This window comes from Aphis gossypii, chromosome 1 (genome assembly GCF_020184175.1).
Source record: "Aphis gossypii isolate Hap1 chromosome 1, ASM2018417v2, whole genome shotgun sequence".
In the NCBI taxonomy this organism is placed as follows: Eukaryota; Metazoa; Arthropoda; class Insecta; order Hemiptera; family Aphididae; genus Aphis; species Aphis gossypii.
In genome coordinates this window covers 12,237,866-12,264,773 of record NC_065530.1, presented here as the reverse complement: position 1 = coordinate 12,264,773, position 26,908 = coordinate 12,237,866, and the positions used below count along the sequence as shown (strand labels likewise).

At 29.3% G+C, this 26,908-nt stretch overlaps 3 protein-coding genes and 1 long non-coding RNA gene across 4 annotated transcripts; 3 read left to right on the top strand and 1 right to left on the bottom strand.

Moving 5' to 3' along the window:
- Nucleotides 1–1,052: 1,052 nt before the first annotated feature.
- LOC114122179 (ralBP1-associated Eps domain-containing protein 2) lies at nt 1,053–7,256 on the bottom strand. The gene is made up of 12 exons (XM_050197200.1): nt 6,991–7,256; nt 6,714–6,894; nt 5,277–5,517; nt 5,032–5,224; nt 4,881–4,973; nt 3,754–3,904; nt 3,248–3,305; nt 2,595–2,713; nt 2,464–2,534; nt 2,293–2,404; nt 2,045–2,132; nt 1,053–1,971 (listed from the first exon to the last, which is right to left on the bottom strand). Exons 2-12 carry the CDS (start codon nt 6,865–6,867, stop codon nt 1,836–1,838), a joined length of 1,416 nt encoding a protein of 471 aa, XP_050053157.1. The 5' UTR covers nt 6,868–6,894; nt 6,991–7,256; the 3' UTR covers nt 1,053–1,835.
- A 6,917-nt stretch (nt 7,257–14,173) lies between these two features.
- On the top strand, nt 14,174–16,949 carry LOC126548915 (uncharacterized). Its single transcript, XM_050197002.1, has 4 exons — nt 14,174–14,310; nt 16,034–16,148; nt 16,226–16,560; nt 16,726–16,949. The coding sequence occupies exons 1-4, from the start codon at nt 14,292–14,294 to the stop codon at nt 16,869–16,871; spliced, it is 615 nt and encodes a 204-aa protein (XP_050052959.1). The 5' UTR covers nt 14,174–14,291; the 3' UTR covers nt 16,872–16,949.
- Nucleotides 16,950–17,152: 203 nt separating this feature from the next.
- On the top strand, nt 17,153–19,943 carry LOC126548876 (uncharacterized). Its single transcript, XR_007603020.1, has 2 exons — nt 17,153–18,028; nt 19,708–19,943. It is a non-coding gene; the product is annotated as an uncharacterized LOC126548876 (long non-coding RNA).
- Nucleotides 19,944–23,205: 3,262 nt separating this feature from the next.
- On the top strand, nt 23,206–26,368 carry LOC114122182 (histone-binding protein RBBP4). The gene is made up of 9 exons (XM_027984769.2): nt 23,206–23,535; nt 23,628–23,775; nt 24,638–24,783; nt 24,862–25,066; nt 25,128–25,305; nt 25,365–25,559; nt 25,636–25,848; nt 25,934–26,032; nt 26,115–26,368. Exons 1-9 carry the CDS (start codon nt 23,517–23,519, stop codon nt 26,193–26,195), a joined length of 1,284 nt encoding a protein of 427 aa, XP_027840570.1. The 5' UTR covers nt 23,206–23,516; the 3' UTR covers nt 26,196–26,368.
- The last annotated feature ends 540 nt before the right edge of the window (nt 26,369–26,908 follow it).

Genomic DNA, 26,908 nt, shown 5'->3' with positions numbered 1-26,908 from the left:
AAACAGAGACAATGCACGCGGGTGTGACACTGTGACGTCCTCTGTAAAACGATAAAAAACCATCACAATAATTAAATGTTGAATTACCATTTACATTTCATTTATCCTAATTAATTTGTTATCAATAATAACTTATTAATTATATTTTCCTCGTCAGAACCATAAACGTATAAAATGTAATATATATTATGGTCAGAACAGAACACAGAAAGTCAGAACGATTATAAATTATAATATACTTACCTAATAAATTCCTAATATTAGGTACTTGGTACTTGATAACTACCTGTTAATTCCGACGTGCCTGTGTATAATAAATAGACATGCTGGGGGCTTAGCCCCCCTAAAAAATATATATCTTATATGACTGCAGCTCTCTCTACGATTTTGTGCTAGTTGTACCACTGATTACAACTAAAAAATAAATTTAAATTTTTACTTTTCATCATTTCCATATTAAATTTTGTCAAGATTTAAATCTATACTTCTCTGAAACAATAGTTGGCATATTATGTATTTCGACAATTATTAATTGCTATAACCAATTACAATTTGTAAGAAATCTAGTATTATATTTACAAACTTGTTGACCAAGCTTATAGTAATTTAATACACTAAAAGTTATAAAATGTTATATATAAATATAAGTAAAGAAAAATATAAAATATATATTTTTTGAAAACCCCACTGTGTACCTAATATCTATACAAAATTACAATTTAGGCAAATGTAGAATAGTTGAATGTTTAAAGTTCTTTAAATAATTATTAAGAATAATAAACCAGTATGTAATAAAAGAAGGTATATTACGTAAAAATTATGACTGATGAAGTGGCTGGTTTATTTAGTCAAGTCAAAAAAAAATTGTAATTACTGGAATAGCTGAAAATAGTTTAATAGTTTGATTATGAAAATAATAATCAAAATCTTGACATCCACTGTTCTTAGCCCTAAAGTTTGTACTTGTGTAGGTATTCTGCCAACTATGGTTAATTTCTATTAAAAATGTTATAAAATGATTGTATATATGTACATGATAAAATAACAACAAATTTAGATAAATCATTTTATAAATATATTACTCTGAAATAATATAGTATATAATATACTCTGTCAAAAGAACCAATAAATTATGTATGGAGAAGCTGCCTTTATTCTTCTTATTATTAAATAACACATGTTCATTTATCATACAGCAATAATAAAAGATTCTTAATTTTCCTTTTATTTAGTACAAATAAATATTGTAAAAAAAAAAAAAGAAAAGAAGAATCTCTTATTTTTATTTTACTCTGCACTCCACATTTTTAAAAAGTAATATGAAATGTATTTATATATATATATATTATATACTTAATTGATTAATGGAGCGCAGAGAAATTAAATTAATAGTTATTTTTTATTTAATGTTTCTAAAACTAAATTATATCAATATTACAATAGACAAAAGATAAAATAATTAATACAATAATGAATAAATAATAAAAATCACATATAAAGTTCAACAGTAAATACACCAAAAATAAAAGTTAAAATGTCACAGTTAAAAACATGATCTAATAATATTTGATGTATTCTATTGACACTCTGTCAAAAAAAAAGTAACAATACATTTAAATAATAATAATATTAAACCAAACAGATAAGTATGATAATTAATAAATATAAATAAATAGGTAATATTATTAATATTAACAATATATTGTGATAATTAAAATATAGTGATAATGGGTACATTAAGATTATTGTTAATAATAATAATAGATGTTGATGATGATGAAGTGTACTTATCTGTTGATAATAAAAGTCCAAGGAATTTTTAAATAAACAAATGGTTAAAATGAAGGTGGAGATGACTTATGAACAGTATCCAAGAGCAATTGTAAGCCAGCACGTTCTTCACGTAAATCATTCAATTGCTTTTGTAGCTCTTGATAGACTAGACGTAGATGAGCATTTCTTTCTTCCAATCTAAGGAGTATAACAATATATATTTATAAATTATTCGTGTATCACTTTTATATTTATTTCATTTATAACTTACTTGCTAGATGTAGATGACTCTAATGGCTGTACACCATGTACTTCTGATCCAGTTGTAGATGAGTTCTCATTACTTTGTGTTTCTGAAACTATTAAGATAACTATTATTTTATTTCACTATTTACTATTTTATTAAAATTGTATATAAATATAATCAATATAATCTGTTATTTCACAATAAAATAATTAAGTATTATCTTGTATAAGATATTAAAATATTTTAGTATTGAATTATAAGATAAAATTTACGTGGTTTTTTGTAAATTTGAAAAGCACCAGGGCATTGTGCAAAATCAGCAAATTGACCAGATTCTGTTCTCTCACAATTTTGTCTCAACCCATTTATTTCAACATTTGAATTCTAAAATATAAATAACATTTTATATTTACATATTAAGTTACTAGGAATATATTATTTACTGGACTAGGAGTTATTCTTGGAGGAACAACTGGAGGAGGTCCTTGATTTGAATTTACAGCCCCAAATTTGCCTAAAAATATAAATTTTAAAATATAAACAATAAAATTTAAAATGTTTTAAAATAAATTACCAAGTTTATTGAGATCGAGAGAGGAACTACGCATGTGAGCACGATATGGCCGTGGTGGTGGTGGTGGAGGAGGTTCTTTTTTTGCTATTACCACAGGTAAACTTGCAGGTCCTGAATTTCTGTAATGAAATAATTTAGATGAACAAAATAATATTGATACATTTAAATTTTTATAATACAAACAATATTACTCAAATTTGCCTAGGTTAAAATTAATCTAATAGTTACAATAATTACATTTATAATTAGCCACTTTTTAATATTCTACATACGTTTTTAATGTTAACACTTAAAAGAGCCTTTGGATTAAAAACCAACATAAAATTTATACTCCTATAGTCTATATCAGAGTTTCCCAAAGTGATTGATAGGGCTATCCAGGGGAGGGGGTTATGAAAATTACAAGCTTAATTAATTTATCATTGCATACTTATGTACCAATACATTTTTTTTTAAAGGAGGTTTGTCATTGTTGTTTACAAGTGGGTGGTAAAGATAAAAAGTTTGGAACCACTAGTCTACATTGTGGTACCAAGGTACTACAGAAGTTTTAAATCTCTAGCTATAATAATTTTGATTTGAATTTTAGACAGGACATCTATTATAATACACACACACATATATATAACAGATTAATCAAATGTTTAACTTACAAATCTTCATCGTAATATGTTGGTAAAGGTGGTGGAGGTAGAGCACCTGGTCCTACATCTAAAAATAAAGTATAAATTATATTTTTATTTGCATTGTTAATTATGTTTGAATAGTACATTAAAAATTAACACATTGACTGCCATATGGCTGCCGGCGGTCATTTAATTGGTATTTGTTATACGCCAAGCATATTTTTCAATGTCTTCGAATTTTGTTAATACCAAATATTTGAAAAAAAAAATGTATTATACCAAAAAAATTGTAATGATTCCTGCTACTGGTCCTTATCTTAGTACATTATTGTAGTACCATAGAAAAGTTAATAAAAAACCAAATTCATTTAAGGTCGCCAGCAGTCATATGGCGTCAGGTATTAATGATGAACCTGGGCACCGTAATTATAAATGATAAAATTTGAGAATTACAGATGACCAACGGTGACCATGTGGCGGTCAATGTGTTAAAACGAATCTTATAAATTTAACAACATGAAAAAAATACATACGACTAAGCTTTTTAGCTTGAGGTCTTTGAATTGCTTTAATTAAAACCATTTCCTCAACATTATTTGACAGTGTTTCTTTTTCTTGGTCTTCCAAACAATTATCAATACCAGGTGTAACTCGAACAGCAACTGGATGTAAAATTTTTGGATCCTGAATATTATACATAACATACAATCTGAGATTAAATTGAAATTTGTACTTCAAATTACGTATTAATTAAAAAAGTTTAGAATTTAAAGTTAAAACCATAAATAGTCATTAACAAAAAACTATCTGTTTATAGTGTGTCCTAACAAATAACTTTTTTTATTAATTAATAATTTATTAAATTTTAACTTCTTTATTTAAAATAACTTTTTTAATTTAATTTTTTGGTGAAAAATAACTCATTCTAAATTTAATTTTACCCTGTAACATTTAATTTAACATTAGTTTTGAATATAAATAAATAAATAAATATTTGACGCATTTGTCAAAGTAAATTTTAAATTTAAACAAAAATGTACTTTAATTGATACATTGATATATTAAAATGTATATTATATTTTTCAAAATATTGAAATACATATTACAAGTATAAATGAATTTAGAATTAGTTTTTTATCAAAAATACACAGGTATAAAGGCCTTCTTAAAAAAATTGTTTGTATCTTAAATGTGAATAAGTATTACATTCCTATTATTTAATCAAGGTGGACTTAATTATTGTTCAGTCTAAATGTAAAATTTACAATACAGAACATTTATATAATCATTAGCAATTATAAAAAAAAATTATGTTATTAGTATACTTTTTTAAAAACAAATTTAAAAAATCAACAAAAAAAAATCTAAATATCCATCAATAAACAATACAAGATAATTTAACCAAAAATGTCTTTTAATTATTAGTTCTTTTTGGTATTGTTTATTTAAAATTAATATGACTTTAACATTTAAATGACCTTTGAAACTATTTTAAACTAAACACTAATACTCTGATGCACTTTTATAATTTATTCTTACAGCTTTAAAAATTTTAAATAAAAATGAAAATAATTAAATGAAACCAATTAATATTTCAGTTCAATAACTGTTACCAAATTAAAGAATTAAACATATTATAATATATAATTAAATGACATACTTGTTCAACAGAGGACTTTTGAAAATCAAAATTTACTGGCTTTGGTCCAGGTGATGATAATGAACTAGTTGGAGAATCAATGAACTTTGTCCACTGTAAAAAATTGAATAAAATATTTAAACTTTTAAGTGAACAGTTTTAAATAGTTTACTTCTTTGCTTTTAATACTGCAAGTTGGAGATACAATAGTATTATTTGTAGTATTTATCTGAACTGGTGGCACTAATGATGGCGGTAGTTTTTTAGGTAGAGTAATATTGTTGCGTCTAAGAACAACTAAATGCATGGCCAGTTTGAATTCAGCTAAAGAAAGTGCTCCGTCTTTGGTTACATCAGACAATTGCCTAAAATAAGATAAAATAAAAAAACCATAATAAAAGTTTTGAATGAACATACCATATTTCTTTAAGTTCGTGTAATGGTAAATGTGATTTTTCAAAAAACGATCGGGCTATTGTGCCAGACAATAAAGCTTTTGGATTAGGCTGCATTGATGCAAACTGTTCTTCATAATATTTACTCTGCTCTTCATTCATACTCCAAATTCCAATGCCATTAGCAGATGAAACTGTTTCACAATCAGATGAATCTGCTTCCTCTTCAGTACCCAATAATTGTCGCTGTTCATCACCCCATGCTAGAAAATCAAATTTAATTTGTTATAAAAACAGTAACTATTTAGCGAGCTATCTAGCAATAGATTTTGAAGTGCAATGTTGATGTCACTTCATCATTAAAAATAAAAGAACATCTAATAAATTATTATACCAAATGTTAATTTTTGATTTTCCTCGCACAAACTATGATTTTTAATCAGAATATAAAAGCTACAAATTCAAAATAAAAAAACACATAAAAATTAATCATAATTTAGTTTTTGAATTTATCGCTATCATAATAAATTACATTTTTTTTAGATATATTAATACATATAAAACCAGGTGTGAATTGAAGTATATAGAAGGGTATACTTATAAAAATATTTCTAAAAAAATGTTAACATGAAATAAATATTTATTTTTTTAGTGCATGGTATATGGTGGTCAATTAGTACATTATTTTATTATCTGTTTTAAATTCTATGGTTACCTGTGATTCGTCATACTACCTCACTACTCAAGAACTAAACAATGTAATCATAAATGTGGCTGTTGTGTAAAAGGGCACCATTTTATTTCCTAGCTCATATTTCTAAAAAATTGTACATTATTGAAAACAAAATTACTACAAAAAAAAAAAAACATATTATACCTTTTATTATACCATTGACTATTATAGACATATACAAGTAAATATAGTATAATTAGAAATATGTACCTATTATCTTTACTATGGTATAATATTATTATGAATAATGTGATTTAGTTCCACTCTCAACCAAATTTTTAGAGCTGCACTTGGTTATGTAATTAAATTGCTTACTAAATATTTTTACAGTGGATAAAAATAAATTTATTTTATACACATATTACCTATATGAATAATTGGTATATACTTAATTGTTGTTAATGATAAGTTGTTTAAAATCCAAGAAGCAAGCAACAAGTTTTTTTTTGTAATTTTCTAGCATAGTAAAAAAAAAAATTTGATAGTTACATTTTTAGGAAAATAAGAACAGAACTGAAAATGTTACTTACTAATACACCCCTGCATATAATAAGATAAATTTTAACATGTATTTACTATTTAGGATACCTATACTACATTAACCTAGATGAACTATAAAAAAATGTGTTTATTTACGCTCAACAGGTAGGTACCTAGATATTAAATAATATTTTAAAAACAGATAAACTGTGTATTATGTATTCAACAATGTCAATAATTCATTACTTGGTCCATGCCAATGAACCCAATTCTTATCCTGGACGCTGTTAGTGGGCGTAGGCGAGTCACTAGCCGTGCTCGAAGCCTCTGTCGTTGAACTGTTTCGGGTGCGTTCCACATCGCGTTCTGTGTTCACGATAACCATTTGACTGTCCGTCATAATAATAATTACTCAACAGTGTTTCTCCTGTGGACCGTTCATGAGGAGAAAAAAAAAAAAGAAAAATTAGTAAAATCGAATCCGAAGACTGTGACATTAGCACAATGATGAAACTCGAATTACCTTGTATGGCAAAACGCAAAACCATTATACGTGCACTTGAGACGACAATAAGCGTTACTCAAACATAACTTTTATTAAACCACTGGGGATAGACACGCGACTGACGGTTCTTTAGAATAGTTTGCAATAATTGCTGCCGCTGCGGCAAGCGAATCGTGGCGATACGGGCCAGAACAAATTTTCCACGACTCGTGTAGGAATTCACCGTAGCTGATATATCATAATAATATAATAATAATGATATAATTATTATTATTGTCAGTCAATTTAACTCGTATTGTTGTTATCAGTGAGAATATGTATTGTGATCACGGTAGACCAGAGATAAGAGACCAAACTCTACCAAAAAAAATGTCCCATAAAACATTGCTCACTAATTTCTCCACTAGTCAGCGTGGCGGTCAAAACCGAGGTTGGCTCGGAGTATAATTAACCCGTATTAAATATAGGGACATACTCGACTTTATTGCCTTTAAAAATTTTTAACTAAAAAACTAATAATCGTATTTTAATTATAATTACGCTATCGTATTCAGCGCAAGTTAATGTTTAAGAACAAATTACAAAAATAGTATTAATGTTTTATATTTAATAATTAATGTACATTGTACATACAGTGGCGTAGCCAAGGTTCGGGCTGAGGGAGCTGCAGCCCTCCTCGAAATGTTAAGAAAATTGAAAAATTATTTTAATGGTCTATGAAAAATGCTACAAGTCTTAAATTGTATTTTACTGATTTTAAATTGTCATAGCTTTTTTATTTGTTATATATATATTAATAATACTTCGGCATCAACATGTTACACTTATGGAAGAACCTAGGTAAACCCCCGCTGTGAACAAATTGATAGCCTCCTCCGAAGAAAAATCCAGGCTACGCCACTGTGTACATATAAATAATAAAAATAGGTAAACTGTTACTTTTACATAATATATTATAGTGCAGTGGTCGAAAGACTTTAACAAATACCTAGGTCCTAGGCCATAATCTTCCAAGGAACGTCACCCTTTCTTAACAACAAGAATAATTTCAATATCTACAAATTTAATGTTAAAAGCAAAAACCGTATTTTTGAAAAACCACATTATGTAAATTATCTGTGAGAAGGAATACATTTTTACTTCCGAAACTTCACATTCATATGATAAGGTACATTGTATTGCCAAAAAAATATGAATCCCGGAATAAAAATCCCCGGAAAAAAAACCTAACCTATGTGCTGCAAGGTATAAACAATTTTGAAAGAGCCGTGTTAAGGGGGTGGGGGCAAAGGGGAAAATTGCCCCCAAGTGACTTAATTTTGTAAAAGTAAGGGGGCGCCTTTATTTGCTCTTAATATGTGATATGTTACCCGAAATTTTGTCCCGGGGCGCTGAATTACTTGACACGGCTCTGAATTTTGGCGTACAAAGATTAAATATGAAATCGTTATAGAAATGGAGATCGGAATTGCAATCTCTGCGAATTGCGAAGGCAGATGCTAACGCTGACGACCTATAAGTGTCTACGTATATAATATATTCATTATACAAGCTGATCCCGTGCACTTCGTTGCCCGTTAAAAATGCAAATTCTAAAATATGATTCACTAAGACATTTTCATTGACCATTTTGATTCTCAAAAAACTTCAAGCACCACTTTAAAGTGCGAATTTTGTACGCTTCACGAAAACGTGCAGATGACCGCTGCGCGCCTCGATTTTTCTAAAAACCAGTGGGCCTCAATATTTGATCTTTATTTTAAGTGCGTGCCACTGGTTTGACAGGTACCATGAAGACTAGAATAAGGAGACCAAACTCCACTTCTGAAACGTCCCAAAATGAGTCGCACGATTAAACCGCCACGGGCGGCGCTGCATCCTCTAAGATTGCTACTTTAACCCGCGTAGTATAGGGATTATTCATGTTTTTTGCGTTTTTTGTAAAATATATGCATTATTTCGAACCATGACCCATTATAAATTTTATAGTTCGTAAAATTACGCATTCATACATGTGCATATGTGTATATTTCAGCAAAAAATAGTAAATAGTCACTAAACACTGTAAATAAAATTAAGTATTTTAGTAATGAACCGCAATGCACAGGGTACAAACTAGTAACTACATTATGTTAATCTATTAACAAATAATGACAATATTGATAGTTTATAGTGATAAAGAATTGACTATAATATAATAAAAAAATTTTAATGAAATATACACATATGCACAATAGTGCGTAATTTTACGAACTATAAAATTTATAATGGGTCATGGTTCGAAATAATGCATATATTTTACAAAAAACGTAAAAAACATGAATAACCCCTATACTACGCGGGTTAAAGTAGCAACCTTAGCATACGCAGCGCCGCCTGTGGCGGTTTAATCGTGCGACTCGTTTCGGTACGTTTTTTCATCCGGCGGCTTACTAGTTTGGTCTCCATATTCTATAGTGTGGCCAGCGAAATTAGGCGGGTGACCGTCGCGCCCCAAGTGGAAAATTTTCATCAGTGTTTCCTAAACTACATTTCAGCGTAAAATAATTTTAAACGCTCTAACATATTATGTCTATTAAATGTACCTTAGACGATAATAAAATATTTGTTTGTAAGAATACCCAACATTTTTCATAAAACAGCAACTGCACTATTTATTCTATAGCTACTCCGCTATGCATTTAATAAGCAATATTTTTAGACCCCCTGATTTGCATGAAAACGGCCACCTGGGGCGCGACGGTCACCTGCTTAATTTCGCTGGTCGCACTAAAGTCTTCATGACAGGTACTATACATTTTGGAACAGTTTGGACACCACTAACAAGAAATGGCCCCTGGGCGCGCGGCGGTCATCTGAAAGTTTTCGTGAAGCGTACTATAGATTTCGAACCAATAGACTTGTATAGATGAAGTCTCGTAAAACTTATCGAGTATCGACATATGCTGCTTTGAGAATAATTGCTATACAGTATACAGCTATTGATAATGTATATCTATTTATATACATAGGCGTGCACAGGCTTTTTTTCCAGGGTATGCAGAAGGCTGCCACAGTGCCACTATGCGGATACAGAGGAGGGGCAATGGGGGGATTGAAAAATGGTTTTTGGTATGTGTGATAAGTTCTGTGTTCGTTCAGGGTATGCAACTGCAGTGATGATATCATAAGATTCATAAGAATATCAGATGGTTCTTCAAGTGTGTTGGTCAATTGAGTTTAAAATATAAAAAAAACGTACATCATAAATAATAATAAATAATTTAGCAAAATGAGAACGTATGGCATTTACTTAAATAAAATATTGTGATGTTATTACAAGAACTATTGTAGGTACCTAGTAATACATAGATAGGTACAATTTGTATTAAAAAGAAGTTACTATTTATATATACATGATTGCATATTGCTTGAGATTCAAGTGCAACTGACGTGCGATCGGCGAACCTTTATGTGAACCCATCACTTCGTTCGAGCTTCAAAGCGCGCTAAACATGCTAATATTAGGCCGGCTCAAAAGTGACATTTTCTCGTTTAATCGTGCGACTCATTTTGGGACGTTTCAGAAGTGGAGTTTGGTCTCCTTATTTTAGTCTTCATGGTACCTGTCAAACCAGTGGCACGCACTTAAAATAAAGATCAAATATTGAGGCCCACTAGTTTTTAGAAAAATCGAGGCGCGCAGCGGTCATCTGCATGTTTTCGTGAAGCGTACTGTAATAACGTTCACCAAATGCCACGTAAACAACACTATTGATGCGTATAGTGAGTGTATTTCTATTGTTAGGGGAATGACCCTTATTCCCAACCGGTCTATTATTCTCAACATTCGCAGGTCAGTTTCTGGAATTGGTATCGAAACTGTCCAATACAATGTTCCCCAAAATAGTCAAAAATCTATAGTGATATACATAATTATCATTGTTAATACCCAAGTGATATTTTACCTATCCCTGTATTAAATTTCCTCCATTTCCACAAATGCTATAGTCCGCGCAACGAAAACTGGCCGATGACTGGCGCGACTCTAGTGGCAATTTTCAATTAGTGGTTATTAAACTATAGGCCGTGGCGCCGCAGTGCGCCTATTGTGTAAGCATCACAGCGGCGACGCGTAGCTTGAGAACCCACGGTTAACGTTCACGGCGGGCGGGTTTCGGGGGTAACCGGCCAGTTTTCGTTGCGCGGACTATAAGACACTTGCCTTGTTGTCCACCGTTGTATGATCAGTCTGTTCAAGACACCCATAACGTATATTTTATCCCTGTTTTCAAGTCTCGTCGCCTTTATATCAATATTATTTACATTTATCGCTCAATTTTTAATACTAGGAAGTATATGTATTATTTTATTTCGTTTCTATTTTAAGCAATTTAAATATGTTTGAATGTGATAAGTGTCAATCGGTTTTCAAAGAGAAAAAAAATTTAACGACTCATAAAAATGTTCATCTTGGTATACGCTACCCGTGCATTATTTGCCAATCATCGTTCAATTACAAGTCAAATCTCAATAGACATCAGAAAACCCATCATGGTACGTATTTATGTAATATTATTTTTTATCATTCAATATTAATTTATAATAATTTTTTCAAGGTATCGTTAACGTGTCCAATCATCGTCGCCCGGCTCAGCCTACTGCACGAGAGAGTGTTCTCCAGTTTGCACCTCCTGTTACCTTTTCACATGAAGATATTCAGATAGCGCCGAAAATAATTGTCCCAGATACACCAGCTGGAGGTTCGAACATGATCTCCGATGACGATGATTATTATATGCTCGCAATGGATACAGATACAGGTGAGTTTTATTTTATTATTAATTTGTTAGATTTTTAAAAGATTAGTTGATTTTATTTTAAAATATTAAACGTTAGGATAACTAAATACCTACCGTTAAATTTATTTTATCATTTAAAAGATAGGTTAATGAATTTTATTTATCACTCGCGAGTTAATCAGATATTTTTTAATATTATATTCGACAATACATTTATAGATATTAATTATGTTTTTTGAAGTGAAAACTTCTTTAGCCGCGTTTGGGCACTTTTTGTTATGGGGTAAACTTATGGATTCTCGTCACCGACATGCTCATGACTGGCAGTTGGCACGTGTGTAGAGACTGTATGCTGTGCTCGTTGGACGCTTTTTAACCGTCAGAACGGGTCTGTGGCCGTCGAGTGTTGCGCCGGTCCTGTATTCTGTTCCTGACTCGGCCGACCGTCGATGGTACATAGTCGACGGGGCGCGCTGGTGCCGGTCGGTCGTGCGGGTCAACCAAGTCAGGAACAGAACACGGGACTAGCGCAACACTCGACGGCCACTGATACGGAGCTACGACGAAAAAATGCTGCGAACAGTGGTGCAGCCAGGAGAGGGGCTGAGGAGTCTGCTGCTCTCCCCGAAATTTTAAGAAAATTGAAAAATTATTTTATTGGTCTATGAAAAACGCTACAAAAGTCTTAAATTATATTTTACTGATTCTAAATTATCATAGCTTTTTTTGTTTGTTATACATTAATAATGCTTCAGCATCATTATGTTACACTTATGGAAGAACCTAGGTAAACCACCGCTGTAAAAAAATTGATAGCCTCCTCCAAAGAAAAATCTTGGCTATACCACTGGCTGGGGACGGGGCTAGGAGAGCAACGACAACAAATGACGCTGCCAACCAACGTTATCGCCGCCGTGCGGCCGCGCGCAATATCCAATTACAGCGCCGCAGAGTGGGAAGCTTTTAAATACGAGTGTGGAACACAAAATCTTTCAGTTTTTTGTTTGAATATTATCCAGCGCTATGCCACCACGGTCGCAGCGCGAGCGAAGTAAAAATAAAATAACTACACGACAGAGGGTGTATATATATATAATATATCGAAGTAGGAGATGATGCCCATTTAAACTGTGTAAAATACAGACAAATTTGTTATACGACATAACTAATTTTTTAATACATCAATTAACTCCTAGTAAACTCCAAATAATCAGAAATATTGTGTGTAACGTGCTTTTGTAAAAATAATAAAAATCGTACGTTTAGAAATTAAATTTTTTTTTTTATTGAACAAAATTTATTTATTTACAATCTGTATTTACAAGTTATACAATAAATAAATTTGATGGATTTTGATTGTTGGGAGGGGAAAGCCGACCAGTGGTGGCACCCCGTAAAAAGCGAATTTTAAGGAAAGAGTTGGTCCCTGCACCAGTTCCTTTTCAGGCGCTTGGGTGGATTACTTGGAATTTCTTTGGATGAAAGTTGTTTGATAATAGGATTCGAGTGAGTACCTACTGTATGTTTTGTGTGATTTTTGGTAGGTGGTCTTGGCAAGATTTTTTAAGGTTGGAATGTAAATATCTTTATGAATAGAGTCATTGGTAATATACCAAGGGACACCTGATAATAATCGTAGACAAATAGTCTGGATTGCCTATATTGTTCTAACACTTGACGGTTTGGCTGAGCCCCAAATTTGAATTCCATAGTACCACATAGGTCTTAGAAGGGCCAGCATATATATCATTCTTTTGGTTCTTAATGAGAGCTTTGAGTGGAGTAATGGTCTAAAGAGATTAAGTCTCGAATTGAGAGCTTTACGCTTGTTTTTTTAAGTGGGGACCCCATGTAAGGTGTTTGTCCAGGATTAAACCCAGGTATTTGGTTTGCGTGGAAGATGGAATTTGTGAATTACCGATAAAAGTTGGTGGACATTCCAAGGATCGAAGTATAATGGTAATTTGAGAAGATTTTAATGAATTGACTTGAATTTTCCAGTTACTAGAAATAAGGTGTTTAGTACAGTTAGGTGGTTTTGGATTTTTCGAGAAGCTTGGATGGGATCTTTGTCGATAGCAAGAATAGCAGTGTCATCCGCAAATGTACCATGTAGAGTGTTTTCGTTTAACGGTAGGTCGCTGGTAAAGATATTGAATAGGAAAGGAGCTATGTCATTGCCTTGGGGAACACCAACAGTTGCTATTTGAAAATTAGATATGGTGCCATTAATTTTTGTGACAAATGTTCTTTGGTTTAGATAAGATTTAATTAATAGGGAAATTAAGTTATAAATGAAAAGTGCGAATTTTTTAATGGACATTTATATTAAATTCAGAATCATGGCATCCGTTTCTAGCAGTTGTTGCCATAACAAAAAAAACAAACATTATCATTAGGTAGGTATTATTATTTGCATAATTGCATTGATGATAAAAATGAGTGATATCACAACAAAAACCCTTCGTAAACTACGTGTATAAATGGCCAAGTAAAAAAAATATATTAGATCTTTAAGCACAGTAAAGATTCAATGTCATGAATAAATGCTGCATAAGTATATTGAATTTAACTAAAACTTATTTTATTTCAAGAATTCATTTACTTGGCAAGGAATTATTCCTTAAAAGAAACAAAGTGTGATGAACAAAATAATTGAATAATAAAGAACTATTAAAATATAAATTATTATTATTAATATTTATACACTATTTTAAATAATTCCTCGCCAAGTAAATAAATTCTTGAACAGATAGTTTAAAAAAATAAAATTGTACGTAAAATCAAAATTAATAATCATTAAAAGTAATCATTTTAAAAATAATGATAAATACTACATGGTATAGGTACATCTATTATATAAATGTGAAAATGAAAACCAATGTTAACCTTTGAGTGATATGTTCTCGGAAACTACTGAACCGATCGTTTTGATTTTTTTTTTTAAATTGAAGAGCTCATTGCGGAGAAGGTTCTTACTGACGAAAAATTTGAAAAAGTTATTAGGTTGGTGATGAAATGAGATGGTGATGAAATTACACAGGCGCCATCTGTCCAGCAAATAGTAAACTAAATTATTTTTGGTAGTCAATGGCAACCATTTAAATAAAATAAATAATTTATTTAAAATGTTATAGCAAGGTTGTTTTTAATAATGCAAGCAAATAGACATACAAACTAAAATCGTTGTCATAGTAAAAAAGAAATTAAAAATCTAGATATATAAAAATGGAGACAAAAATGTATAAGACAATGTATAACTGTCACTGCAGTTCAGCAAGAAAATAAACTATATTAATGTCGCTATTGATTATGATTTATGATTGAATATTATAATAGTTACAGATCTGTTGTTATATTTTGTTAAAACCATATCAACAAAAAAATGAATTAGCGAAATAAGTCAATGTCCACAGTAAATTTCAAATTCATAGCAATAGACTAACATAACAAGTTATACTAAGTTTTATTGTTTAACTAACAGGCAACAATACAAAAACCACGAGATGGCACATTATTGTATTTTACCCACTGTAGTAAAAAAAAAAAAAAATGATATAACTTTGAAACTTAAGTGTTAGAAATTATAAACTTCTTATACACATCTCGCGGGGTCCGCAATCCACCACGTGTGGATTGCCTATATGATAATATACTGCTCTCATAATCATAAGAGAGTATCACGGCAACGGTAAGCAGAATGACTATAATATTATGACTTGAGTAACTCACTGACTGATAAACGTAGAGCCTGAACAATGATAGATCGATGCTTACAATTTACACGGTACATTCGTAAAATCGTATCACAAATTTAGTATGTAATAAGAAATCATTTTACAAAATTCGCATATTAAAGTGGTGCTTTCACAAGATTTTTGAGAATCAAAACAGTCAATGAAAATGTCTAAGTTTTGAACACCGTTAAACCAAATAGTAAATAACAAATTAATCAAAATTCGAATCATATTTTATAGAATTTGCATTTTTAACGGGCAACGAAGTGCACGGGGTCAGCTAGTATTATTATACATCTAAATATTATTTATTATGCATTAAATTATAAATTGCAAATACTAAAATGTTTACGTAAAACTAAAAATAATTAATAAATACTATTACAATACTACACACGTAATATATCTAAATTGATTATTTTGTTTTTATAGTGAATAAAAACCCTGTGATACTTGTATTTCCCATATTATTTAAATATATAACATACCTATTGTATTATATTTAATGTAATTTATATTAATAACATGTTTTGTTTTTACCAGTAAAAGAGCTTAAATTGAAACCGGAAAATATAGACGATACCTTCTGGAAGAAATATATACAAAAATCAGAGCAAGCTGCAAATAAACGTTTAAGACCAAAAATGCAACACAGAAGGTAATAAAAATTATTTACATTTTAACATCTAAAAGTAATTAACAGTTTGAAAAAACTCATAAGTATATAACCATTAGGACTGAAAGTAATGGTATCGAGAGTGAACCGGAAAAGGAAAGTGAAGTTGAATCAAAAATAGTGAGGAATGTGGAAGATCCTGATGTTTGTGTAAACGACTCTGGAGTAGAGTCACCAAAATCCCGACAACAAATGTCTGTCAAAAGAAAAAAAATGTCTTTTGAAGACAATTTATTACAAATGCTGGAAGGTCGAAAAGTTGAAGATCCAGTATCTTCTTTTCTTATGTCGTTGGCGCCACAAATTAGAAAGTTATGTCAAGAAAAACAAAATCAAATTTTTATTGAATTCTTGCAGGCCATACAAAGAGTTTCTTCTACAAATCCTAACCAAAGTACATAATATATTCCTCCGACAAATAATAATGTTTATTCCTTGCCCATAAAACTCCCTACCTCAACTTTCTATGGCCATTTTTATAACGCACATCTGACCGCAATAAATTTTTATCCTAATGATCTCTACATAACACCAACTTCATCCTCATTAACTTCTACAGGACTAGATACTAACCAATCGGTATCTGCAGCTGTAAATGCTGCCAATCCACATCAGTGCTCTAATTATGATACAAATTTGTCTCAAACAATAACTGTTCCTGATTCTCCATTGACTACACACTTAATCAAGACTGAAGAAGACTAATGAATATGAAAATACTAAATAGAATGTAAACTTTTGTAATTTGTTTATATATGTTTTTTTTATATAACAGAACTTAAGTTGAGAGCATTTTTTTTCAATATTTACTGTTGTTTTATTTTTAACATTTTTACATTTTTTTATAATATCATATAAACAAAGATGTTTAAAATGTTTAAATAAATTATTATGTAATAGATACATTTTCTCACTGTTGTATTTTTACATACTTTTTTTACATATTACTATGATATCAACTTACAGCAAAGTGATTATCAGTTGTTCTTCTGTACTAATTGGAACGCGCAAATGTGTTATTTGTTTTGATAAGCATGGTCTTACCACTTACCAGTGAAATCTAAAAAATAGAAATTATTTGACATATCGTAATCCAAACGTAAACATGTTAGAGTTTGTAATTTATATAGGCTTTCTGATTTTAAATATTTATTCATTATTCATTTGTTTAATAACTCATCAAAAGTTTTTATAGACATCCTGAATAAACTTCAAAAATTCTTCAAGGTAAGCTCTCAGTATCATAAAATTCACTTGAAACTGACCATTAATTCTTTTTTGTGTTCATCGGAAGTACCCAATAACACCTTTTGGATCTTTCCCTTTTTTCAGCACTATTATGTTTATTTGGTACATATGCTACCGCTATGGCTTCGACGTCGTTTAAAAAGTCCATAATATATACAAATGATTTATGTTAAACTTGAAAAACGAAATTCAAAGGTCTTACCTCAACCATGTTTTTAGCACAACTCAACAACTGATTATTAATTACTCCAACTTGCTACAATATTCACTTTATTTTATGTGAAATTTGACTATTCTTAAATATGGCGCGAAGAAAAACCGCTTACGCGTGTAATCAAAACGGTGGTCGCTGTTTTAAACCACCGCTGATAAAAATTAAAAACCGTGACCAAACCTCTCCGTGTGAACCAGCTGTATACTAGTATGAATCTATGGGGGAAAAAAACAATTTTCTACGATTCACTGCAGAGACCGGAGGCCCCCAGAAATTGAGAACCTTACGCAAGTGCAGATGGAACACTTGCACTTGGCATCACGGCTTGCCTACAGATGATGGCTCCAGCACTACCGATGATGACTATTTACTAAACACTATAGATGACGATTCGGATTGGGTATTGTATTTTTTTTAAAACCATTAAGTTGATCATATTGATTCCTGTGCATCCTCAGTACACGCTCTTAAAATAATATCTACCTATAATAAATAATAATTTTTATTCAGGGTATACCATAAATATTGTTTCTGCAATATTATTCAACCAGCAATTTAAAGTAATAATTGAATACCTACCCATGTATCATTTTTTATCGAGTTTATTAATGAATTACATAACAAACTTCTTAAAAGTTTTAATAGTGCCCCGTATAATTTAACCTTTTTAAATTTTAATTTTTAAATTCATATTTATATCATAATCTTTTTAGCTACCTATACTCAATAGTCAATAGTGACATTAAATGTCCATAATAATTGTATCACTTCTTAAGATTTTTAATACCTATTTAAACTGATAAGCTTAATTTTGTACTTCGTTGAAGTTGTGTAAATATTTCAAAAACTATACGATAAAAAAATATATTATATATCCTAGGTTATTAGTTCGTCATCACTCAAAATGTTTTATTATATATAATAATGATGTATCATTGAAATCAAAATCCAATGCATTGATTACAGTGACCCGAACTGTACGACAAAGTAGTACTCACTTGTCGACCTTTTGTTGACTTGTATATTATTAATTGAACAATATTGATGATATATCATATTATAATACAATATTAATGAAATGAATAAACAGCGCGATATGTCAATGATTTTTATACTTAACTTTCAGTCTTCAGAATTTCAAACATATTTATTTTATTTTATTTTTTATTTTTAATTTTTAAGAATTTCAAACATAAAATATTTAATTATTTCTTAGGTATAACTTACTAGCTGAACGCGTTCACTTCGTAATTCGTAGCTCGTTAAATACCTACCTCTTGTAAGTCTAAAACTGTGTGTTAAATTCGTTGGATTTCTGTCTGTCTGTTAGTTTGTTCTTTGTGCATTCTTAAACGGCTGTACCAATTGCGATAAAATTTGGTACAGAGATAGGTATTAGGTATATAAGACCAATGGGCAGAAGATAAGTTAAGTTGAAAAGTAATAAGCTCAACTCCAGGAGGTGCGATGGAAATTTTTATTTATAGGTAGATGGTTAGTCGTGATTGTTTCCATGGCAACAAACAAAGGACAGACAGACAGATGACCTATTATTATTTAAACTAATTGCAACCATCTATAACCAAAAATTTCCATCGTAAATCTCAAAATGTCTGTCGATTTTATGCTCTTTTAACCTTTAAAATGCAAATTTCGAAAAATATTTTCTTTTTGCACCTATACATATTCATAAGTACATTTACTGAAAATTTAAAGTAAATCGGTTCAGTAGTTTTGGCTGCACATTAATTCCATCCTTCATGTATTTATAAAGATAAGATATTAATTGTTTCTTAATACAAAAAATTATTGTCGCTTTATACATATTATAATGTTAAAATTATTTTATTTATTATTTGTAATAACACTTACTGTCTTAAAATCAAGGAGGTTTAATAAAACATGCATACTAAGTTTTGAATGTGTGAAAATAAAAATAATTGACTGTACACAATCCTTTTCCTTTTAAAATACGATTACTTATTAATTATATTAAATAATCATTATCTTAATTTAAATTTATTGTGCATTATTAAATCATAAAAACAAAAATATTAGTTCTTACGTGTTTTATTGCAGATATAATTTAATGCAAAAATGTTGGAATATACAATCCGAAAAACGTCCAAATTTAAATACTGTATAAAAGTTTTGAAATCATATATTGTATAACCATTGTAGCCATACATATCATATGCTATGATAATTTCTAATTTTTAATTGTTTATTATTTGTATTTTTTACTATTTTTTTTTTACCATAGGTACCTATTTTTATATTTTGTTTTTTAAATAAATGTAATGTATTTAATATTATATTGTTACTTGTAATTTATTTATTTATATATTTCTTATTTGTATATGAGTTTTCAGAGATATAATATTTTAGAGGATTTGATACTAAACATTTCTTTGTCTTTATCTAAAACACGTGAAACATAAGAATTTGACGTTATCGAACAATTCAAATTTTTTTAGAATTATTATAATTTTAATCCATTAATTAGTATATTTACAATTTAAAAAAAAAAACGTTTGCAATGAATATGTACAAATTTTTATGTTTTGCGTGCGTTAGGAAAAGACTGTCGTTATCGGATGGCTATAACTTATTTAGAAACAACTTCCTTTGGGCTTTGAGTAAGGTCGAATACACTAATTTTAATTGAATTTCACTTAGATTAAGAGTAGGTAGGTAATGTTAGAAGAAAAACCAAACTATAGGCTATTTTTCGATCACATCTCTTGAAACTAGTTGAAACACTGCAGTTCTATACTTCTATATAATATTATGTAATACCACTCTTTCTTATAATTTCTACACTAGGTAAATAATTTCATTAAATTATATATACTAAATACTTGTAGTATAATATACAATTAAAAAGTATAAAAAAAAATAATAATAAGTATGCCAATCATTGCATTATCTTAAAAATTAACATTATTTTTTGAATATCTCCTTTTAACCCGATTGCAGTTAAGGGCCGCCCCTCATTTTCGGCTAGCACAGTTTTCTTTGAAATTTACAATTATAACAACTAAAAATATTATTACTTTTGTTAAAATAAAAATTATTTTTAATTTGATAAATTTGTCAAATATTTATACAAATATCATTCAATTATAAAAAAAGTCCGATCACATTTTTATTGTCAGACAAAAAAAATATAATTAATAATTAATTTCTAGATACGCCACTGCCCTATAGCGGTATTCAGTGGTGGAGGGATATATGCATACAGCCATGTAAGACAATTTGAAGCAATTATAGTTTCATATCTAATATAGGTAGGTGATATAAATGGTATAATTGTATAATATCTCAAAACTATAACTGCCATGACAAATATTATAATCAATATAATCTAATCTAGTAGCACCGCTACTGGTGGTGTTGCTATACCTTTATAAATAAAATAATAATATAATAAATACAAATTACTGTAGAGTGTAGATAGTAAATATTATCTATATTTTTTAAGCAATATAGAAATAAGGTCAATGCTCGATCTGGCGAAACCGTTTTTGACCAAAAACGTACCCCTCCCTTTTCGGCTGATTCACTTTTCGACCAAACTAAAATTTTTCGTAAAATTATGGCAATTACATATAATTATGTAATTTTAAAAAATTATTAAAAGAATAAGTTGCATAAAATATTGTAAAATAAAATACTAAAAATTATTTAAAATGTAAGACTATCTATATCAACATTATTTTATATTAATATGTCACAATATATATATAATATTATATAAAATAATAAAATAATAATAATAGGTATATTTATCAAAAGATACAAGATACTATTATTGTAAATATTTGTAATGAATAGACAATAGTAGCAAGAAATTTGAATTTGATTTGTAGAACCTTCAAAACTTAAATATATGAAACAATAGTGATAATTTTTATTGTGTTTGTATTATTTATATCGTTTTGTAAATAATTTCGTCAAGAATTGTATTTTTACAAATAATAATTCTCCAGATGCAACTGTGCAATCGTAAAATAAATTGAAAAACCTAAAATTAAATTTTATAGTATTTTTAAAATTTTTTATATAATATTGTACATGTATTGTGGCATATTAACATAAAAATAATGTTATTATATTAATATTCTTATATACTTTAAAAATGTTCTAAGTATAATATTATATTGTTTTACAACAATTTACGCAACTTAAACAAAATTATATAGTAGATAGGTATTTTCTTATTTCTGTTTACGTATTTTATTTCCTCTATTATTGATCTACAAGTCTTGTATGGAAAAACAGTTTATTCCTACAAGTATACCTATTAATTAATTTTGTTATAAATCAAAATTATAAGTATATAATTTTTTTTCTTATTTTAATTCATAATTGACAAAAGTACACAATTAAAAACTGTTTAAAAAAGCAACAAAAACACATTGAAATATATGCAATTAAAATCTTAATATGTAAAAATGTTAAAACATGCAAAAATATGCATTAAAAAACTCATTTTTTAAATCAGTATATCATGAGAATATCATATCTATTATCTATGTATCAATATCATACGATCAACCAGAATAAATATGTAAGTACATACAAATCAGCGCTTTATATTAATATCTATAAAATAATACTGATGAAGCGATGTATTATACCACAGAATAGAATACAATTATACTTTTTTCGATTTACTGCGTTTTTTCTTAGGACGACAGTATAATCACAGAATAGATGATCTATTCTGTGGTACCATAATATCACAAATTATTTACACATTATCATGGTTGTACTCTAAAAATTCACAATATTAGATTTAACATATTTTAATTTTAAATTATATACCTAATATAAAATCATATTATAATATATTTCTTAGAAATAATTTCTTTAATTTTTATAATTTTTTTTTTTATTATTTTAAATTGAGTAAAAATCCCCGTTTTTTTTAATGAAATAAGCTTCAAATTTTCATTTTTCCCTTTTATAAATTTTGACGAAAAATTATTTGTTTTGTGTAGTATTTTATACTTATATATAGTATAATAAAATTATAGATGAAAATTTAATAAAGTATTTTAATTATATTTTCGGACTTTTTGTCAATAAAAAAACGAATCCGTACTTTTTGTTCATTTTTTTCCAAAATGGATTTTTTGTCCACAGACTTTTTGACCGATTATCTAAAAAAATATAGCTTAGATAATTTCAATTTTCAACATTAAAATATTAATGAACGCAAACCATATGTCTTTTCTGTTAAGTTTTATTAAAATTCAGTGAATTCCAATGATATTTGTTCCAAAGGATATACCTATACTATAAAAACAATTGTTTCACATTTTCTATGTTCTCTTGTTCAAATTACATTAATTAGGTACTCCAATGAATATTTATTCCGAAATATTTTAGGACAAATGTCTATTGGAACTTGGATGTGTCAAGTGGAATGGATAATAATGTTGTGGAACATAAAATACAGTCTCGGCCCGTGGTAGGTCGCGTCCCGCGCTTCGCCGTTGTGTTGGCCACACTGCCGGCACTACACTACTACAGTTTTTTTGTGATTTGCCGTCTTCTTCTAACTACCATTCGGCGTTTTTCGATTATCATCTCTCTTTATTTTCGTGTGTTTTTGGCGCAATTTATTGTTTTTCTTTTTCTTAGTTCTCTCCGCCTATCGTCGTGACGCCGTCCGGCTACCTGCATCAGCATCACTTTCCGCGCCGTAAGTGTGCGTTTTACTCATCGCTGTCGTCGGTGAATTCGGAATCTTCCGGTGAAAATTCTACTGCCCGTCGCGCGTGCTACTGCCACGAAAAGCTCGCCATTCCAAGTACATCAATTGACAACGCGAAAAAGAACATCGACGGTTTGTGCGTTAGCATCCATCTGCGGCGATAATGGGTGACAAGGAAGGTGGTGAGTACCTGTGCGAATATCCGTTCTGGGTTCTCCGTTAGCATTTTTATGATTGTGATTGTCATACTGACGCCGGCGTTTTTGTTTTCCAGATACGTTCGATGAGGCTGTCGAGGAGCGTGTCATCAATGAAGAATACAAGATATGGAAGAAGAACACACCGTTCTTGTACGACTTGGTCATGACTCACGCTCTTGAGTGGCCTTCGCTCACTGCTCAATGGCTCCCGGACGTTACTCGGTAATTGAATTTGTTCTAAACATTATCATCATATTATGTGTAGTATTGTTTGCGACTAGCTGGCCACATGCCTCCTATCTGTCAGCCAAACTGATTAACTTTGTATGGTAGTCACTGCCGAATGCCAATAGTTTAGATTGTTGACCGTGTGAATACCGTGTAATAAATGTTAATAAATCAAGAGATTTCTTTAAATATATTAAGTTTTTGTGTTAGAAGGTTTATTTGATAAACAAAAACAACATTTTATTGATACAAGTTATAACTGCATGCATAATTCATTATTAAAATGTGTGATATTTTTCAACATCACTGTTCTTTATATCTTTCATCTGATAGAGACATATTAAAGCCACTTTTTGTTCAACGCATAATGTTCTCATTCGCTTAATGAATATTAAGATACTACTGTAATACTGCATTAAGTATTAAATATTACATTGATAGTTAAATAATACAATTTTAAATTGTTTACAACAGTATAAAAGTAAACATTAATGGTAATTTGGCATTTATACCAATACTTAACACAATTTAAATTAATAAATGAAAAATATTTTTTGTAATTGAAAATGACTAAATTTTTTTATAAAGAATGATTTAATATATTGATTATTGATTATAAAGTTAAGTAATATATTACAATTTTGTTACATACCTTACATGGTTGTTATGTACCATATTCTATTAAGTAGCTCTTATTTACCTATTTCATCATATAAAATTTCAAATATTATCTATCTAATAAAATAATTATATGAACAAATCTTGAATAAGATATTCGATAATGATCATATTTTTTATGTATAATGGCTTACTATTCTATTAATATTATAGTTTAATATTTGGATATTTTTTGTAGCCCGGAAGGTAAAGAGTATTCTATTCATCGTTTAATACTTGGTACTCATACCTCAGATGAACAGAATCATTTATTAATTGCTAGTGTTCAGTTACCAAATGAAGATGCTCAATTTGATTCTTCTCATTACGATGGAGAAAAACAAGGTATAAAAATTGTGTTCATAAAATATTATTATAAGTTAATATTTTTATAGTTATTTAAATGTAATTTATAATTTTTAGAATATGGTGGATTTGGTTCTGTAAGTGGTAAAATTGAAATTGAAATTAAAATTAACCATGAAGGTGAGGTTAACCGTGCTCGTTACATGCCTCAAAATCCATGTGTGATTGCTACCAAAACACCATCAAGCGACGTATTAGTATTTGATTATACCAAACATCCATCAAAGCCTGATCCAAATGGAGAATGTCAACCGGATTTAAGGTAAAATAAAACATACAATTCCTATTGAATTAAATTAAAATATCTGTATTTTATAATATAGATTAAGAGGTCATCAAAAAGAAGGATATGGCTTATCATGGAATCCTAACTTAAACGGATATTTGTTAAGTGCATCTGACGATCATACCATATGTCTGTGGGATATTAATGCTACTCCCAAAGAACATAGAGTTGTTGAAGCTAAAACAATATTTACTGGACATACCGCTGTTGTTGAAGTACTTAGCAATTTGCTGTCTTCTAAAATTGCATTTGATACTAATTGTTTTATTTTTAGGATGTCGCTTGGCATTTATTACATGAATCATTATTTGGTTCTGTTGCTGATGATCAAAAACTCATGATTTGGGATACACGTGCCAACAATACTAGCAAACCATCACACACTGTTGATGCTCATACTGCTGAAGTTAACTGTTTATCATTTAATCCATACTCAGAATTCATTTTAGCTACTGGAAGTGCTGATAAAGTGAGTCTAATTATAAAGACAACAATAATTCTAAATAATATAAATTAATTTAATTAAATTTTTTATATCTCATTAGACTGTAGCCTTATGGGATTTAAGAAATCTAAAATTGAAGTTGCATTCCTTTGAATCACATAAAGATGAAATATTCCAAGTACAATGGTCACCACATAATGAGACTATATTAGCATCTAGTGGTACAGATAGACGTTTACATGTTTGGGATTTGAGTAAAATTGGTGAAGAACAGTCACCAGAAGATGCCGATGATGGCCCCCCTGAACTTTTGGTAATTTAATAACTGTATTATAAATTTTTTTTTTTTTTAACTATAAACATGAATTTATAAATTGTTGGGTATTAAATTTGTTTAGTTCATCCATGGTGGCCATACTGCTAAAATATCAGACTTTTCTTGGAATCCCAATGAGCCGTGGGTTATATGTTCAGTTTCTGAGGATAATATTATGCAGGTATGAAGTGTTAAAATTGAATTTCGTATCTCAATTAAATAAATAAAATTTTTGTTACAACTACTAACGATATTTTTCTCAGGTATGGCAAATGGCTGAAAATATTTATAATGATGAAGAACCAGACGCTAGCAGTCCTGAAGTAGACGCACCTGTTCCTTAAACTTTGTACATGTTTAATTAATTTTATCAAGATTACTTTAAGCGTAATATAATAATGGCCTTTTTTTTTATTATTCTATTTGCTATTTGAAATGTACATATAAGCACTGAGTATATTCAATTTTATTCACATCTTTGTAATTTGTACAATATATTATTATATCATGCATCTTACATTTTGATAATTTATTGTTTCATATTGTGCATAGATGTATTCTGAATAATGGTACCCCATTAAAACAAATCCATTGATTTTTAATGGTTATAGGTAATTATCATCTTTTTTATTTATTATTATTACTTTTTTTATATTTATGTATGTGTACGATTTTGGAATAAATAACTCAAAATAGTAATATACTCTGAAAAAGTATTAATTTTTATTATTGTACTACAAGTGAAAATGAAAAACCAAACGATTTAAAAAAATAATAACAAACAATGTATAGTTATTTTAAGTACGCATGCGAAATGAAAAGTATTTTAAATCTATGACAATATTATTAAGTCTTAGTTTTATAAAAAAACAAAATATTCATTTAATATATACGTGTACCTATTTAATACACTTTAATTCTTTGAAACGGAGCTATGTTTTCTATAAATTATCACAATCTTTTTTACAATCATAAATGTTAACAAAGAAAATCTCCTTTGGGAATAATAATACCCTCAGGATTATTTCTGATTAGGAACAAAAAAAAAAAAAAAATA